Below are 17,833 nucleotides of genomic sequence, written 5' to 3'. Positions count from 1 at the left end.
TGCGAGAGGGCACAGGCCGGGCTGAGGGACCCCCTTTCCCCCCCGAGTGCACAAATTTTTGTGCACCGGGCCTCTAGTATAAAATAAATATCAAAAATATAAGTCTTTGTTTTACTATGGTTGCAAATATCAAAAAACTTCTATATGTGACACGGCACCAGAGTTAAGTTAGGGTTTTTCAAAATGCTGACACGCCGAGCTCAAAAGGTTCGCCATCACTGGCTTAGGCTCTAATTTGAAGATCCTGATTAAATGTCTCTACATTTTTTCACCTGAAATTTTTTGAGTGTTTTTTTTTAGTGTTTTTTGAGTGAGATAATTGTAGTTTCACATTCAGTGGTAATAAATATTACCCAAAGATTCTGAACCTTTACCCAGTTTCCCTGGTGGTAGCATCTTCAACCTCACAGTGCATATTATAACCAGGATATTGGCATTAAAACAGTCAAGATAGTATAATTGGAGTGGCTCAGTAGTTGAGCATTGACCTATGAACCAGGAGGTCACGGTTTGATTCCCTGTCAGGGCACATGCCCAGGTTGTGGGCTCGATCCCCTTTGGCAGCCAATCAATGATTCTCTCTCATAATTGATGTTTCTATCTCTCCCTTCCTCTCTGAAACCAATAAAAATATTAAAACAAAAAAAAAAATAAAAAAGTCAAGATACAGGACAATCCCCTCACTGCAGGGATTCCTCAGTTACCCTTTTATAGACACACTTCTGCCTCCAATTCGTAAGTCCTAACAACCACTACTCTGTTTTCTACATTTTTGTCATTTTAAGAATTCTAGAAATGCACATATACAGTAAGCAGCCTTCCTTTGGGTTTTTTCCCCTCCCACCCCCCAGCATAATTCTCTGAAGACTCATTCAAATTGCTGCAGTATTTTTTTTAAATATATATTTTTGATTTTTTTACAGAGAGGAAGGGAGAGGGATAGAGAGTTAGAAACATCGATGAGACAGAAACATCGATCAGCTGCCTCCTGCACACTCCCTACTGGGGATGTGCCCGAAACCAAGGTACATACCCTTGACCGGAATTGAACCTGGGACCCTTGAGTCCGCAGGCTGACGCTCTATCCACTGAGCAAAACCAGTTAGGGCTGCTGCAGTATTAATAGTTCATTTGGCCCCTAAACTAGGGGCCCAGTGCACGAAGTCATGCACCTTGAAAGGAACTGTGGTCCCTGAGGTTGTGGTGGACACAGGGGCAGGTCTTGGCCCATCCTCCGCACCCCAGCCCACTACGGCTCCCGGTCCCCTGTCTGCCCGCACAAGCAGCGAGTGGGGCTGGTGCTGTCATCAGGTACAAGTGGCGGTAGCTGTTGCCTCGATTGCCCCACAGGAGTAGGGGGAGGTGGTGAAGCCCTGAGGGACGATCAGGGCCCACAGTCGCCGCTTGCACCTGCTGACGGCACCGAGTGATTGGGACTGGCGCTGGGCGCTGACAGCGGGTGCGAGTAGTAGCTCTGGCGCTGGCTGCAGGTGCGAGTGGTGCTGCCAACCCCGATCACTCCTCAGGAGCAAGGGGAGGTGGAGTAGCCCTCAGGGGTGATTGGGACCAGTAGCCACCACTCGCACCCACTGCCAGCGCCGAGAAATCGGCACTGGGTGACAGCAGTGGGTGCGAGTGGGGCCGGTGCCGGCAACAGGTGTGAATGCCCGGCGGGACCATGGCGCGCAGGAGCAAAGAATATTCAGTAACCACCAGAGGCTTACCCTGATGACAGTGACTGGCACCCCACCTTGGTCTGGCACCCCCGCTCACCTGTTCCACCATCCTGCCACAGCCAATGTCTGCAATGTTCCCCTGCGCCCCCTGGTGGTCAGTGCACGTCATAGTGACTGGTTGTTCAGTTGATCCCCAGTTCAGTCTATTTGCATATTAGGGTTTTATATATATAGACTAGAAGCCCAGTCCACAAATTCGTGCACAGTTGGGGTCAGGCCAGCCTGGCCCCAGTCGGGGCGGATCAGGGCCAGGCCTGTCGGGAGGAGGAGATGATGGGAGATTGGCTGGCCGGCCCTCCCCAGTCAGGGCTCCATCAGGGCCAGGCCGACTGGGGGGAGGGGCCATGGTGATTGGCCCCGGGCCCAGCCCCCAATTGGGTGGGGGGGCCAATTGAGGGCAGGGCCAGCTGTGGGGAGGGGCTGTGGGCGGTGGGCCGACTGGCCCCACCCCTGAATGTAGTGGGGGTGGCGATTGGGGGTCAGCGGCTGGGGGAGGGCCTGTGGGAGGTTGGCCAGCCAGCCCCACCCCCAATTGGGGTGGGGGGGCTGATTGGAGGCAGAACTGGCTGGGGGAGGGGCTGTGGGCTGATGGGGTGGTTGGAGCCCATTGTGGGTGGGGCTGGCCAGGGGGAGGGGCCTCGGGAGGTTGGCCCGCCAGCCCCACCCCTGATTGGGCAGTTCGCTAGCTGCAGTGAGCATCCTAGGGACCGGTTGTTCAGCTTTCCAGTTTTATATATATATATAGATAATACTGCATGATATGGATATAAACCATTTACCCATTGAAGGGTATGTGTTTTGCTTCCAGTTTTGCATGGATAGAAATAAAGCATCCAAGAACATTCCTGCTCAGATATGTGGGGAGTTTGCGTTTCTCTGGGATTGATTTCTAAGAGTGCTACTGCTGGTCGTATGTTGCTTTGTTAGCTTTTTAAAGAAACAGCCAAGCTGTGTTTCAGAGTGGCTGTCCAGTTTACATGTCCACCAGCAACATATGAGTGATCCAATTTCTCTGCACCCCTGTCAGCATTTGGTGGTGGTGGTATTATTATTATTACTGTTATTTATTTTAGCCAGTCTGACTGGGGTATATTGCTATGTCACTGTGGTTTTAATTAACATTTCCCTGATGGCTAATGATGTGGAACGTCTTTTCATGAACTACTCAATCAGCTGTGTCTCCTCTTTGGTGAAATGTCTGTTCATGCCTTTTTGGTCCATTTTGTAATTGGAGTGTTTCTTTAAAAAATATATATACATATATATATAGAGAGAGATTTCAGAGAGATAGAAACATCAATGATGAGAGAGAATCATTGATCATCTGCCTCCTGCATGCCCCCTACTGGAGATCGAGCCCGCAACCGGGGCATGTACCCTGACTGGGCATCAAACAGTGACTTCTTGGTTCATAGGTAGATGCTCATCCACTGAGCCATGTCAATTGGGCTGGAGTGTTTCTTTACTGTGGAGATTTGTGAGCTCCTTCTATACTGTAGGCTCCAGTCCTTGGTCAGATATGTGGTTTGCAGACGCTTTCTCCCGGTCTGTAGCTTGTCTTTTCATCTGCTTGACAGGGCTTTCCACAGAGCACAAGCCTTCCGTTTTGATCAGGTTCCACTGGGCAAGTTTTTCTTTTAATGGATTGTGCTTTTGATATGAAGTCCAATAACTCTTTGTCCAGACCATAATCCCAAACATTTTCTTCTTTCTTTCCCTAAAAGTTTTATTGTTTTGGTTCATATTTAAGTCCACTTTGAGTTAATTTTTTTGTATAAGATAGGTATTTTAGATTAATGTATTTGTTTTCCCCTATGGATGGTCAATTATTCTAATATTATTTGTGTAAAAGACTACCTTTCTCCATTGAGTTACTATTCCACTTTTGTCTCCATGTTATAGCCATTGATAGGCCAATGACTGTGCAAGGTAAAAGCCAAAAGAATTTATTTTAATTACTATATTGTTTTATGATACCTCTGGATATTTGAGAGGCTCTCTCTTCTTTGACTACCAATGAGGTCTTTAAACTGTATTGGACCCATGATTCCCATATCTGATTGCATTTGAAATTAGAGCATGTGCTGTGAATGCCTGTATTATTTGAAATGGTTGAGATTTTTATCTCTGGGACTTTTTGCTAAATATTTCTACTGATACTGTTATTAAAACATGAATAAATTTGCCTTCGAATACTTCTTTTCTTTTGATTCCAGTAATTGTCAGAATGATATAATGCGCCCATTGTGGAAACATTTTTTTTAAAATTTTATTTTCCAGTGCAACATCGCTTTTATGGATTCTGGTCATTTCACAGGTGAAAACATCAACAAGGAAATCTTTAAATGCAAATGTCATTACATCATACCTGAGTCCTGGGTGTTGCTGAATCCAGCCTCTGTATTTTCTTCCAGATTTATCAGCGATGCTGGTTAGTATTCAAGAAGGCCTCCAGCAAAGGCCCCAAGAGACTGGAGAAATTTTCTGACGAACGCGCTGCATATTTTAGGTGTTACCATAAGGTAAGATCGATTGATCTGGCTCTTCAGTTCATCTGTTCACAAGTAGGTAACTCAAGTTCATTGACTCTGAAAACCTCTCCTGATTATTTGACCAAGGTATAAATAATCATTTTTCCAAACACAAAGCATCTCTAAAGTAATATCTACTTGCTAATTGTTTAAAATACTTGTTGTTTTCCAATCCCATGTTTTGTAAATTTTCAACTTGCGTACTAAACCCCACTTCCAACAACAGAGCCTTGAGAGTAAGAATTGGATCGCATGGAATGTAGCCCAGTGCCTGATGCAGAATAGACCCTCATGCAAGATCCTCAGTTTCTCCTAATCTGCAGTGTATTCCTTCCAATGTGTTGTTTATTAGTGTTATGTCATTCTTTATTTCCAACTGTTCTTTTTTCATAGTTACTATATCTTTTTTTCATGCTGTTGATCATCTTTAACATCATACTCTGAACTCTGTTACAGGTAAATTTCTTATCTCTGCTTCATTTATCTCTTTTTCTGGAGAATTCTCTTGTTCTTTCATTTGGGTGTTTTTTCTTTGTTTCCTCATTTTGGCTATCTGTTTGGGTTTGTGACTATGTACCAGGTAGATCCTCTATGCCTCTCAAACTCTAGTGCAGGACAGTGTCAAACACTGTTTCTAACTAATTAGATCAGGCAAAGACTCAAAGTCTCCAGAGAACACCTCTACCTACACACTGATAGGATTCAGATTTGAATTGCCCCCTCCCTTCTAGGCAATAGTCCTGAGATGTGGGGAGAGTTTTTTTTTCAACAGGGTGGGGCAGTGGCTTCTGCGTAGCGTTTGGGGCTGGGAGGCTAGAAAACAGGTGATAGGTAGAGGAGGAGGAAGTCCCGCCCATTCATTTATTTCTTTAAGTTTGATGAATAAATTTAATTCAGATGTCCAGTTTTCCTAGCAGTAGTAGTGAGACTTCCTTACTAAAAATAATAATTGTGTGTTAAAATGTTTCATTCAGGAGTAGAAATTTAAGGTAATTCAAGGTATATTTACTAATTAGATTTACAAATTAGGCACCTCTTTCCCTCCACATGGTGATATTTTTCATAGTCCCTGTTATCAGGCAGCCTATGTAAAAGCACATGGGATCACTTCTTTTCCCCAAGGCTCTGGTTATTCTCATGCTGGGAAATACTACTCTTTTGACTATGGAGGAACCATGCTTATGTTTATGATAGAATATTTTGATTGTGTTGGTTTTCCATATTGAAGACTCTTATCCTCATTTGGTGAGAAATTACCAGGGGGCTACTTGCCATTTAAAATGTTATGTGAAACCAGTAGATCCATCAGCATGGAAATCTGGCTATGAGGGAAAGTGAATAATCTTTCCTTTCGTGCAAATTCTCCTGAAGCGGCAACTTCATAACATCTGATTAAGGGCCCATGTTGACAATTTGGTTTATGCAGTAAATTACTATGGTAATTTGTCATAGCAGCCAGAGCAGACTAAGATAACGAGCACACTCTTGTTCTGTCTGGTCCCTGATGTCCATCAGTCCTTCCTTGTTTTCGTTGGGTCCTGCATACATCTGGAAACACCCGAGTCTTCACAGTCCCCTCTACCTGCCTTCCAGGATTTAGAAAAATAAATGGGCTCTGCTTTGCTTGCAGACCTACACATGCCTAAGAGAAGAAAGAGGACAAGCAAGGAATACTGCAGAGAAACTTCCCCAACCCACCCCACCAGCATGTGGTGCTGGCTCTGTGGTCAATATGCATAGTGACTCCAAACACTCCTCACACTCCCTGTTGCTACTGCAGTGGTTCCAGCCCCTGGGCTGCCTAATTCTCAGCCTAGAGTCTGTTAGAAACATACGGCAATCACATCATAATACCCAGCTCCACACCCTCACCGAGTCCTTCTAGTGGACTCACACTCACAATCTGACTCCCTGTGGCCTGTTTAACCTCATCAGCTCAGCTTCCCCAATCCCACTTTCCTCGGTTCTGGGCACACTGGGCCCCTTGCTTTCCCTGGGGTAGGCCAACCACAGTCCTGCCTTTGAACTTGTTTTTCCCTTTCCTTGGAATACTGTCCCCACAAATATCCACCGAGCTCATTGCCTTACTTTGCTCAGGTCATTGCTTACATTTTCTCAAAGTGAAGCCATTTCTTGACTCCATGATTTAAATTGGGGTCCTTTGACCCCTTCCCCCCATCTCACTTTACTTTTCTCTTGAGCACTTAGCACTACATATGTACTTAGTACTTGGTTGCTTCTTATTGTCTTCACCACTGGACCATCCTAAAGTAAGGTCCACAAGGGTAGAGATTTTTGGGGGTGGGGTTAGGTGTGGTTCTCTATTAGTTAGCAGAGCCTAACACACAGTAGGCACTTTGAACAGCATTGGTTGGGAAGCAATGAGCATTGTCAACTCATGGAATACAATAGATGCCTTTGTGTTAAACTCTTAGTTCACTTTCCAGAAAAAAAAAATCTGTACTTAAGACATGTGAAGCCAGGAGCAGGGATTTTGATCTGGAGGAAATGGGATGAGTGATGACAGGGGGGAGGAAGCCAGGATTGGGAAGTTTTCTGGGGATAGACTTAAAGGGAAGACCGAAGTGGACTGGTAGTTCCCCTTTGAATGTGGAACAAGCAAGGGGAGATTGAAGACAAGCTTGCCCTATTTCAGACTTCTACCTGCTGGCTTTGGACTTTAATATGTAAATCTGCGAGGAACGTGGTAAGCCAATTCCCTTTCATCTCTAATAACCATTAACCAGAGTTCAAAGCATTAGAGGGAAGAATTATCTACATCAAGCCTCCAAGCCCTTGATGAGTTCCTGCCGCCGATTCTTTCTTCCTGTTCTTTCAGATCTGATACATTCAGTATTAATCTCTCAGGGGCATAAAAACGCTGAAGTGACTCCGAGATATGCATTTTTTAAAATCTAAATGCTGTGTAATTTATGAATCTTGATAATAACAGGCTGGGGGTTATACGTAGCACACCGTGACCAGATTTCAGAGTTCATGTGGCTCTAAATGAGGCCGTTGCCGAGAGAAATGAGGCCCGCACACTCTGCTATTTGGTCAGTGCTGGGGCGGTGGGACCTAGGCAGGCATACCTTTCCTCTAGGAAATCGGTAGCCTTTCTGAGAACACAGTCCCGCTGTCGTGTCCCTTTAAGAGATATTACTAAGGAAAAAATGCCAGTTTTGCACAGGATCCTTCTTAGAAGTTTTAAAACAAGAAATTGGCTGTAGACTTCTAAAAGTTGGTGCCTTCCTCACTGCACATGTAGCTAACGGTGCTCTCGTGCGAAAATGGGAAAGTAAATATATGAATAATGCACATACAGAGCAGTTCATTTTCCATTCCTTTACCTCGTCCTGAAGCGCCCGCCAGCACTCGGCTGTCAGAGAGGCTGTGAGTTTGATGAAGTGTAATTGCAACCGTGGGAAGGCGCCAGTGGCTTTAAATAGAGTTCCTCCCGTTAGACACAAGTCCACTGTTTTCACTCCGGAAATCAGAGTCGTTCACTCTCACCCGAAGGGGCTGAGCGTTTCCCTGCGTAGTTTACTTTTTTGTGCTGAGGGACAATTGGGAAGGGGTCTGAGTGGAAGGAAGACCAAGACAAGGCACGTGGCGTGGGGCGTCTGCTGGGCCCGTGTTTGGGACCCAGCTTTCTAACCCTGCCTTTGCTCCTTCAAGCGTCTTCGCTTCTGTGTAACGTGGCCCCCAAGGCAGGTCACATCATAGCTTCTCCACGTCACTGTGGGATCCAATTCACCTTGGACCAGAGGACGGACCCAACAATTTCTCTCATATAAGCGTTTCCCGAATTGTGCGCTGGAGGGTGCGGCAGAGGCGAGTTCTGGGAGGACCAGGTTCTGTGGCCACGGTTGCGGGACGGCTGCTTTTCCTTCCCATTCCTGAGATGCCAAGCCCACGGGAGTTTATGGGCACTCGGGGGGCGGGGGTGGGTTATGGAGACTCGGGGAGTCCTGCTGTTAGGAGAGCAGAGCCATGGTAAGGCAGCACTTCCAAAAGCGATTGCCTGTGGAGCCATCGTTTTTATTAAGTCACATATTCCAGGGAACAGCACATCTCACTCTGAGGAACCCCGTCTTGAGTGCTGCTTTGGGGGTCACCTGGTTTACTAAAGTCTGCTGGGCCCATTGTTATTTCAGCAAATAGGAGGGGTCTTCCCGCTCCACCGAAATCAGAGGGTCCACTTATATGTCGAAGGGGTAAATGCAAATGGCTGTGAAATGGAAGTCCCTCCAACTGCGGGGGACGGTGGCCATGGTTACCTTTGTCGTTCTGCCGACCTTTCAGGCTCCTGGTTCCCTTGGTCGGTCCTTTCTTAACGACCAGGGCACGCCCCCAGACCCCAGGCTTCACACGTTGCTCTTGTTTCTGCAAAAGTAGGATTCCGGTTCCTCCCACTGAGCCAACGTCCTGGCATCATTTCTGGAGAATTCTACCGGCTTATCTTTCCCAGTGACTCGCTCTTTTTTACGCGTTTCTCCCTCCTCTAAAACACGTCCTCTTCTGATGTAGCTGTCTCCATCTTTTCAAAATCTTGAAATACAGCATCACCTCTTCTCTCAATGACTCCCAGTACTTTGGTTTTTTTATTATTATGGATAAAGCTGCTGTGAACATTCGTGTACATATTGTTGTATGAATATAAATTTTTATTTCTCTGGGATAAAATCCCAAGAGTGAAACTGCTGGGTCATACGGTGGTTCCATGCCTACTTTTATGAGAAGCTGTCAGACTATTACAAAGCGGCTGCACCATTTTACATTCCCACCAGCAATGCTTGAGGGATCCAGTTTCTCCACATCTTCGCCAGCTTTTGGTGCTGTCTCTCTCTCTCTCTCTCTCTCTCTCTTTAATTTTAGTCTTGCTGATAGTGAGATCTCATTGGGATTTTAATTTGCATCCCGTAATGGCTGGCTGATGAATATTGAACATATTCTCATGTACTTATTTGCCATCTTTATCTCTTTTTCGGTGAAATATGTTCTTTACCTATTTTTAACTGTATTTTTTACTATTAAGTTTGGCAGATTTTTTAAAAAATAAAATTTATATACTAGTCTCTTGTCAGATATGTGGTTGCAAATATTTTCTCCCATTCTATGGCTTATCTTTTCATTATTTTAACAGGGTCTTTTGCAGAACAAAAGTTTTAATTTTGATGTGATCCTGTATTTGAATTGTTACTTTTATGAATCATACTTTTGGTGACAACTCTAAGCACTCTTTGCTTAGCCTTGGGTCCTGAATAATTTCTCCCAGTTTTTAAAAATTATGTTTTTATTGATTTTAGAGAGGAAGGGAGAAGGAGAGAAAAATAGGAACATCAGTGATGAGAGAAAACCACTGATTGGCCGCCCTCCTCATGCCCCAGACCGGGGATCGAGCCCACAACCCCAGCATGTGCCCTGACCGGGAATCAAACCGTGACCTCCTGGTTCATGGGTCGATGCTGAACCACTGAGCAACATTGGCCAGGCTCTCCCAGTTTTATTATTAAAAAAATTTTAAACGTTTATAGTTTTATATTTTACGTTTAAGCCCATGATTCATTTTGAGTTTAACTTTTGTACAGGGTGTGAGATGTGGAATGAGTTTCACTCTTTTTACCTATGGATGTCTACTTATTCTAATACCATTTGTTGAAAACCAGTTATTCTTTCCCCATTGAATTGCTTTTGTACCTATCTCAAAAATTATTTGGACACATTAGCTTGGGTCTATCCCTAGATCCTCTATTCTTTTCCATTGAGCTATGTATCTTTCTACTGATATCATAGTTGGTTACTGTAGATATAATCCTTAATATTGGGTAGAATGATTTCTTTCATTTTATTCTTTTGAAAGGTTGTTTTAGTTATTCTAGTGCCTCCCCTTTCCATAAAATTCTAAAATAAGCTTGTATGTCTACAGAAAACTCATGTTAGGCTTTTGAAAAGAATGACATTAAAACTATAGATCAAATTGTGGGAGAACTGACATGTTGTCTATGTCGAGTTTTTCAATTCATGAACATGGTATGTCACTCCATTTATTTGAATATTTGATTTCTTTCATCAGCATTTGTAATGTTCAGTCTCCATATCCTGCACATGTTTTAAGCTTATACCTAATTATTTTATTTAGTTTGGATTAAATTTAAAGCCCTTTTGGATTAAGTGCTTACTTTGTGTAAGTCATTTTTGGCCTATAATTTGATAAAAACAGTCATCTTGTTTAAATTATTTTTTTTCCAATCCCTCAATTATTTGACTAATTATTCGAAGTGGTTAGTTTTCCTTGCATTTTAGAAAGAGCCTCATTTTTTAAAAGGTTTATGAAAATTTCATCTGTTTCCTCTGTCACTGGTCTATACGTGTTTTTGACTTAAGCACACACATACATGTGGAAAAATAAGAAGGCCAAAACGAAAACAAATTTCACCTACAAAGTTCATTGACTACAAATTCATTTTCCCCCATTTACACTTATTTCTTACATAAACTTAAGACCCTGTATCTCCAGGGCTGTTTCTACGCTATCTTACCTTTGTGTGGAAACACTTGGCTATAATCCAAGTGCACACAGAAGCTCTGTGTAAATGATGTCAGTCGTATGGGTATTCCCTTGTAGGTAATTGAGTCTCTTTCTCTTGCTGCTTTTAAGATTCTCTCTTTGTCTTTTGCTCTTGGCATTTTAATTATGATGTGTCTTGGTGTGGTCCTCTTTGGATTCCTTTTGTTTGGGGTTCTCTGCGCTTCTTGGACCTGTAAGTCCATTTCTTTCACCAGGTGGGGGAAGTTTTCTGCCATTATTTCTTCAAATAGGTTTTCAATATCTTGCTGTCTCTCATCTTCTGGCACCCCTATTATTCTGATGTTGGTACGCTTGAAGCTGTCCCAGAGGCTCCTTACACTATCTTCGTATTTTCGGATTCTTTTTTCATTTTGCTTTTCCGGTTGGGTGTTTTTTGCTTCTTCGCATTTCAAATCTTTGGCTTGATTCTTGCGCTCCTCTGGTCTGCTATTGGGTGTAATATTCTTTATTTCAGAGCGTGTATGCTTAATTTCTAGTTTCTTTATCATAGCATCGAGGGTCTCATTAGTTTTCGTGAGGCTCTCCAGAAGTTTATTGCAAGCCCTCAAAATTGCGTTTTTTAGCTCTATATCCTCCATTTCTGTCATGTTTTTTTGTCTCCGCATTTTTTATGCTTTCTTGGTGCACCCCCTAGTGGTCTTTGTGCGCAGTCTTGTTCTAGTTGAGCCTTGATTGTTGTAGTTAATACTAGAGGGATTTGACCACCAGGCCGACTGGCTGTGTGAATCAGCTGTGTCTGCCGCGGAAAACTTCTGTCCTCTGGGGAGGTGCTAATCTAGCCTTTGCCTGAGGCGATCCGGCAAATGGCTCTGCGCAGGGCTTGGGCGGGGCGGGCTCAACAGGGCGGGCGGAGGGAGCCGTTATGGTGCCCTCAGTCCTGTTCCCAGAGGCTCTGCTTCTCAGAACCCCCGGAACCGCTGCAAACCTCGGAGGGAAAGCTGCCTTCCAACTGATGCCAGACACTCCCGCTTCTCCCGTTTGGGTCCGAGTCCCCAGCGATTCGCCCGTATCTGGAGCTCAGAGTCTGAGACTCCCCCCTGACCGAAAACGACAACCGCGCTCTCAGCCACCAGCCCGCTTTGCGCGCGCACCTCCGCACCTGAGTATTTTCCACACTGCGCCTCCTCTGAGCCTCGGTGTGCTGTTATTTTTCCTTCTAGTTGAAGAGTCTCTCCTCAGCCAGCCTTCCTGTGGTTCTGGGTGATGTCCGTTGCATCTTTTAGTTGTATTTTTGAAGTGGTTGTTTGGGGCAGCAGTCTCCGGTGTTTACCTATGCCGCCATCTTGGTCTCTCTATTCTCTTTTTAAAGGTTGTTTTAGTTATTCTAGTACCTCCCCTTACCATAAAATTCTAAAATAAGCTTGTATGTCTACAGAAAACCCATGTTAGGCTTTTGAAAAGAATGACATTAAAACTATAGATCAAATTGTGGGAGAACTGACATGTTGTCTATGTCGAGTTTTTCAATTCATGAACATGGTATGTCACTCCATTTATTTCAGTATTTGATTTCTTTCATCAGCATTTGTAATGTTCAGTCTCCATATCCTGCACATGTTTTAAGCTTATACCTAATTATTTTATTTAGTTTGGATTAAATTTAAAGCCCTTTTGGATTAAGTGCTTACTTTGTGTAAGTCATTTTTGGCCTATAATTTGATAAAAACAGTCATCTTGTTTAAATTATTTTTTTTCCAATCCCTTAATTATTTGACTAATTATTCGAAGTGGTTAGTTTTCCTTGCATTTTGGAAAGAGCCTCATTTTTTTAAAGGTTTATGAAAATTTCACCTGTTTCCTCTGTGACTGGTCTATACGTGTGTTTGACTTAAGCACACATATACATGTGGAAAAATAAGAAGGCCAAAATGAAAACAAATTTCACCTACAAAGTTCATTGACTGCAAATTCCTTTTTCCCCATTTACACTTATTTCTTACATGAATTTAAGACCCTGTATCTCCAGGGCTATTTCTACGCTATCTTACCTTTGTGTGGAAACACTTGGCTATAATCCAAGTGCACACAGAAGCTCTGTGTAAATGATGTCAAAGGCAAGTTAGTGAGAAATTCTGCACCCTCTTGCAATCTGGGACCCCTCAAAGGGATGTCCAAATCCCTGCAGGATCGGGCCTAAACTAACTGCTCACCTGCCTGCCTGCCTGATCACCCCTAACCACTCTGCCTGCCTGCCTGATCGCCCCTAACCCCTCTGCCTGCCTGCCTGATCGCCCCTAACCGCCTCTGCCTCGGCCCCCACCCGCCATGGAGGCCCTCGTAGCTTCTTCTGGAAGGTAATCTGGAATGAGGTCAGGAAGGTCATTTGGCTGTCCGGTCTAAATAGCATATTACGCTTTTATTATTATAGACATATTTCAGAGAGGAAGGGAGAGGGAGAGAGAGATAGAAACATCAATGATGAGAGAGAATCATTGATTGGCTGCCTCCTGCATGCTCCCTACAACCTGGGCATGTGTCCTGACGAGGAATCAAACTGTGACCTTCTGGTTCATAGGCCGATGTTCAATCACTGAGTGACACAGGCCGGGCTTCCCTGCAGGATTTAACGTAAGGATGAATAAGACAGTGCTGGTAGGTGTCTCTGAGCTTCCTGGAAGAGAGGCACTCCAGGAGGTGACAAATCCTCTGGTCTGGATAATCTACTCATGAAATATGGAACTTTGAAAGTGTGAGAAAACCTCAAATCACTTTGACAGCATTTTAATTATAGCTGATTTGTTTGCCGCTAATAGTGAACATGCTGTCAGCGTGATTTGAGATGTTTCTTCCACTCAAAATGTTGTATTTCATGTTTTTGAGTCACAAGGCAGCATTCTGGTTCCCAGATACAACCAGAATAGCTCAGGGATTGTGTCTGAACACAAAGGAAAGAGGGTAAGATGGACCAAACATACTAAATTCCTCGGAAGGTGTCATCACAGAGTTCATTCTTCTGAACATGGAGCGCCACCCTCAAGCCCCTCAGTTATTCACTCAACAGTAGGTTAGGGAGCCCTCCTGTGTGCAATGCACCAACCGAGTATTACAAACGCAGCAGCGAAAAGGCAAGGCCCTTGCCCTCCGGGTGCCAACTGTCTGGTGCAGGACACGGATTCTAAACAAACGAACAAATATATTGACAAGACCTTTACCACTCCCACCGCATTTGGGGGAGATGAGCCCCTCTCCTCTCCTGCAGCAATGATAGCTGTGCAGGCAATAAGAGGGTGGAGAGGTAGAGAATAAGGGCCTGTCCTCTGAAACAGGGTGGTCAGGGCAGGCTTCCTGGAAGAGGTGACTTTTGCTCTTCGAAGGATGAGAAGGTACCAGCCAATAGAGAAAGCTAATGGTATTGCAGGCAGAGGGAAGAACTAGTGCAAAGGCCTGACGCTGGAACAAGCATGTCATGTACCAAGTGTGATGTCTTAAACGTTTGATGATACAAGCAGCGTGAAAGAGGAGGCATTGCCTGGGAAGCAAAGGTTATGGCTTCAGGACTTGGGTGGGCACAGGTGTGCCGATGTGTAGACCTAAGTCCCAGAGGATGGGCACAGCATTTTTCCTCGAAGCCCCCAGGTACTCACTGTGATATAGAAATCCCCTCACAAAGGTAGACTCCAGGAGGGGCTGGACGTCATCCTGCTACCCAGCCTTTGGTGGCCTGCCAGGAAGTGTCGAGCGTGGACAGGGTCATGGAGACTAGAGAGCCTTCCTCATGTTGGCCAAGTGAGGTGAGGAAGAGACGAGACTGTTGCTTTTCCATGTCTCCCCCGTGGACTCTTAAATTAATTCCACTGTCATCCTGGCCAGTTTGGCTCCTGGATAGAGTGTCTGCCTGTAGACTGCAGGGTCCTGGATTCAATTCGGTCAAGGGCATGTACCTCAGTTGTAGGGGCAATCCCTGGCCCCGGTTGGGGCGCCTGTGGGAGGCAACCAATCAATGTGTCTCTCACATCAATGTTTCTCTCTCTCTGTCTCTCTCCCTCCTTTCCACTCTCTCTAAAAATCAATGGAAAAATATCTTTGGGTGAAGATTAACAAAAAAAATTAATTCCACTGTCAAGATTCCCATGCCCCTACTGGACTGTTTGGGGTTGGGGGTTAAACCCCACGCTTGTACCCAGATTCCTTCACCAAACAAACACTGGATCCTAGATGCTGGACGCTGAATCATATATATTCCAAGGCCACAGACGTCCTCAGCTTCTGCGAGCTTCCTCCCACGAACCTGACAACACGAAATTTCTGAGATTTACTCCAGCTGTGGCAAATCCCTAATAAAAAATTTCCCCAAATGAGTCAGTCCCACAGGAGGCAACTGAGACATTCCGTGTTGTGTGATGTCAGCGTGTCATGTGGAGTGGGTCTTGTCTACAAAAAGCCCAGCCACGGCCCTGGTGGCTGACTGGGGCTTGTCCGCAGGGCAGAACCCGGACCCTGGCGGGAGGGAGAGTCTCCCACACAGTACAATGCTAGGTAGCTTTCCCCGCAAGCAAACCTGATGGGAAAAGCCAGCTTTTCCACGAAGTTCGAGTCAGGGCTGATTATTTGCTTCACAAAAGGATTCCACAGAGGGCTCCTTTAAATAACCAGCTCAGAGAGAAAACGTATAATGCGATGAAGTGACAGGAAAACTTTTTCCAAAAGCGCATCTCTTCATCTGTGTGCATGGAGGGATGTAAGGATGTGTTTGCAGCTGTCAGCGTTACACAGGAGGGTTTGGGGCCATATACCCATTGGGGACATCGAGGCCGGCGTGTAGCTGTGGCATTTGTTGGGCAGCCCTGCTTCACCCCTGATTCTGCTGATCCCCTCAATTGATCCAGGGGTGATCAGGCAACCAGATAAAACCCTCCCCCTCTGACGGAGGAGCTGGTGGATGTCAGGGCCTCTCTTTGTCCTTCCTGGAGAAAGTGGCGCCACAGCCACTAGAGCAGTGGTTCTCAACCTGTGGGTCGCGACCCCTTTGGCAGTTGAATGACCCTTTTACAGGGGTCGCCTAAGACCATCCTGCATATCAGATATTTACATTACGATTCATAACAGTAGCAACATGACAGTTATGAAGTAGCAACGAAAATAATTTTATGGTTGGGTCACAACATGAGGAACTGCATTTAAAGGGCCAGAAGGTTGAGAACCACTGTCCTAGAGGAACCCAGAGGGTGCTGGGGGCGCACGGTGGGCACGCATCTTGAGAAAAGCGAATCGCAGTTTGTTCAGATGCGTTTTCAGGCAGCGCCGTCCAGCAGAATCAGCTCGCCGAAGCCAAAGGCACCCTCCAACAAGGTGTCCTTCTGCCGTTTCCCGCCTTGTCCAGGGAGGGCAGTTGGACCGCCTTCGCCATCTGCCTCTCCTCTTTGTGGCAGGAAGATACCTCGATGCCATGGCGGGGGACGGGGATTGAAAGCCCAATAACATGCTGTGCAGACACCACCCAGCAGCTTCAGAAGCAAAGAACAGGCTGAGGAAGTGACGCCTAAATGGAGCCTAGACCAACCTGCTCATGGTTTTCTTCAGACCCTCACCAGCTACAGCTAGAGCCTGCAGTTGGGATGACAGCTGGCTGGCTGGCCCTCTGAGATACCCTTGGGGACTGATGCTCTTGTCAAGCGTCAGTGGCATGGTTTCCTCCTCAAGTAAGCTACTCAGTGTCTACAGCAGCTCAGCGATGAACAGATCTCAGTTAAAACCAAGGATGAGGGCGCCCAAATGTGTGAGTGCACGGTGGGCACTTATTTCAGCTAAACATAGAGTGCATTCTATATCATCCAACTTGGTAACCTGACTCAACGCAGGAGCTACACATTAAAAACATTGTTCTCTAATCCTCACCTGAGGACATTCTGAGGGGGAAGAAGGGAGAGAGAGAGAAACATAGAGAGGTTGCTTTCCGTATGCTTCCCTGCAGGGGATCCAACTCTCAACACAGGTTTGCACCAGGACCGGGAATCGAACCAGCAACCTTTCACTGCATGGAGTGACACTCAACCAGCAGAGCCACTGGGGCCAGGCTACACATTTTGAAGTAAGAAATGCATAATAATAGTGATTCTAGCAACATTCGTGATCCGTGATTCTAGATTATTTCATAAAAAGTAGTCTGGGTGGGAGCAGGAAGAGTATCCTCAGTCAGTATGTACCTCGAGTCGGCAGTCACACATTGATGGGCTTAGGCTGACAACCCAGCTGGGTGAAAAAGAATAGCACTTTGATGCGGGTGCTAAGATGATTCCCTGACAGATGGTTGGGGAACAAGGTATTCACACGATACCATAGTATCATCGAAAAATCAGTAGAACTGCTGTTTTACTCTCGAGAGATATGGCAGCTACCGCCAAGTGATGGACTGAGCCGCACCAGCCCAAGTGTACTCTGTCCTCTGATACGATGCAGGGCAAGCCCACAACAGCCCTTCAAAGCATTCCTCTGTGTGTGTGTATTAATCCTCAGTTGGAGATATATTATTTCCATTGCTTTTCAGAGAGAGTAGAAGGAATGGAGGTGAAGAGAGAGAGAGAGAGAGAGATGTCGATGTGAGAGAGACACATCGACTGCTTGCCTCCCGCACTTGCCCCGACTGGGAACAGGGAGCAAACCCTGTTCCCAGGAATCAAATCTGGACCCTTAGGTGGGCGGGCCCGATGCTCTCACCATTGAGCAGCACTGACCAGGCCCTTGCATAGCATTCTTAACAAAAATGTTATCTGAAATCTCATCAAGCCTTTCAATGTAACTTCCATTTCAGAAGAAGTACAGGGGATAGAAAAATTAAGGGCACCGAGGACAAGCAAACACAGCTAGAACATGGAACATTTCACTGACAGGATCTTCTCAAAATGGTAGTACCATTTGCAAAATGAGGGGACTCTTCTAAATTAAGATCAGCTCAATATAAGAAGAGACAATGCACGCAGTGTCCTTGGACCCGGCATTGGCTAGTGGCAGACGGGTCTGGGCACAACTCTAAAAGA

The 17,833-nt window shown here is 45.4% G+C and overlaps 1 protein-coding gene across 2 annotated transcripts in view; it reads left to right on the top strand.

The window, feature by feature from the left end:
• The window catches only part of DOK5 (docking protein 5), a 146,791-nt gene that overhangs the window by 70,753 nt on the left and 58,205 nt on the right, over window positions 1–17,833 (top strand). For both annotated transcript variants that reach the window (XM_014536324.1, XM_005862112.2), the window contains exon 2: window positions 4,151–4,258. Coding sequence is in view for 1 of the 2 variants with exons in the window: in XM_005862112.2 (XP_005862174.1) it covers window positions 4,151–4,258 (108 nt within the window). In the remaining variant the exon portion in view is untranslated. The remainder of the gene's footprint in view (window positions 1–4,150; window positions 4,259–17,833) is intronic.

This window comes from Myotis brandtii, unplaced genomic scaffold (genome assembly GCF_000412655.1).
Source record: "Myotis brandtii unplaced genomic scaffold, ASM41265v1 scaffold1606, whole genome shotgun sequence".
NCBI classification, from domain to species: Eukaryota; Metazoa; Chordata; class Mammalia; order Chiroptera; family Vespertilionidae; genus Myotis; species Myotis brandtii.
Note: the sequence above shows the minus strand (reverse complement) of the source record. Positions and strands in the feature narration are given on the sequence as shown.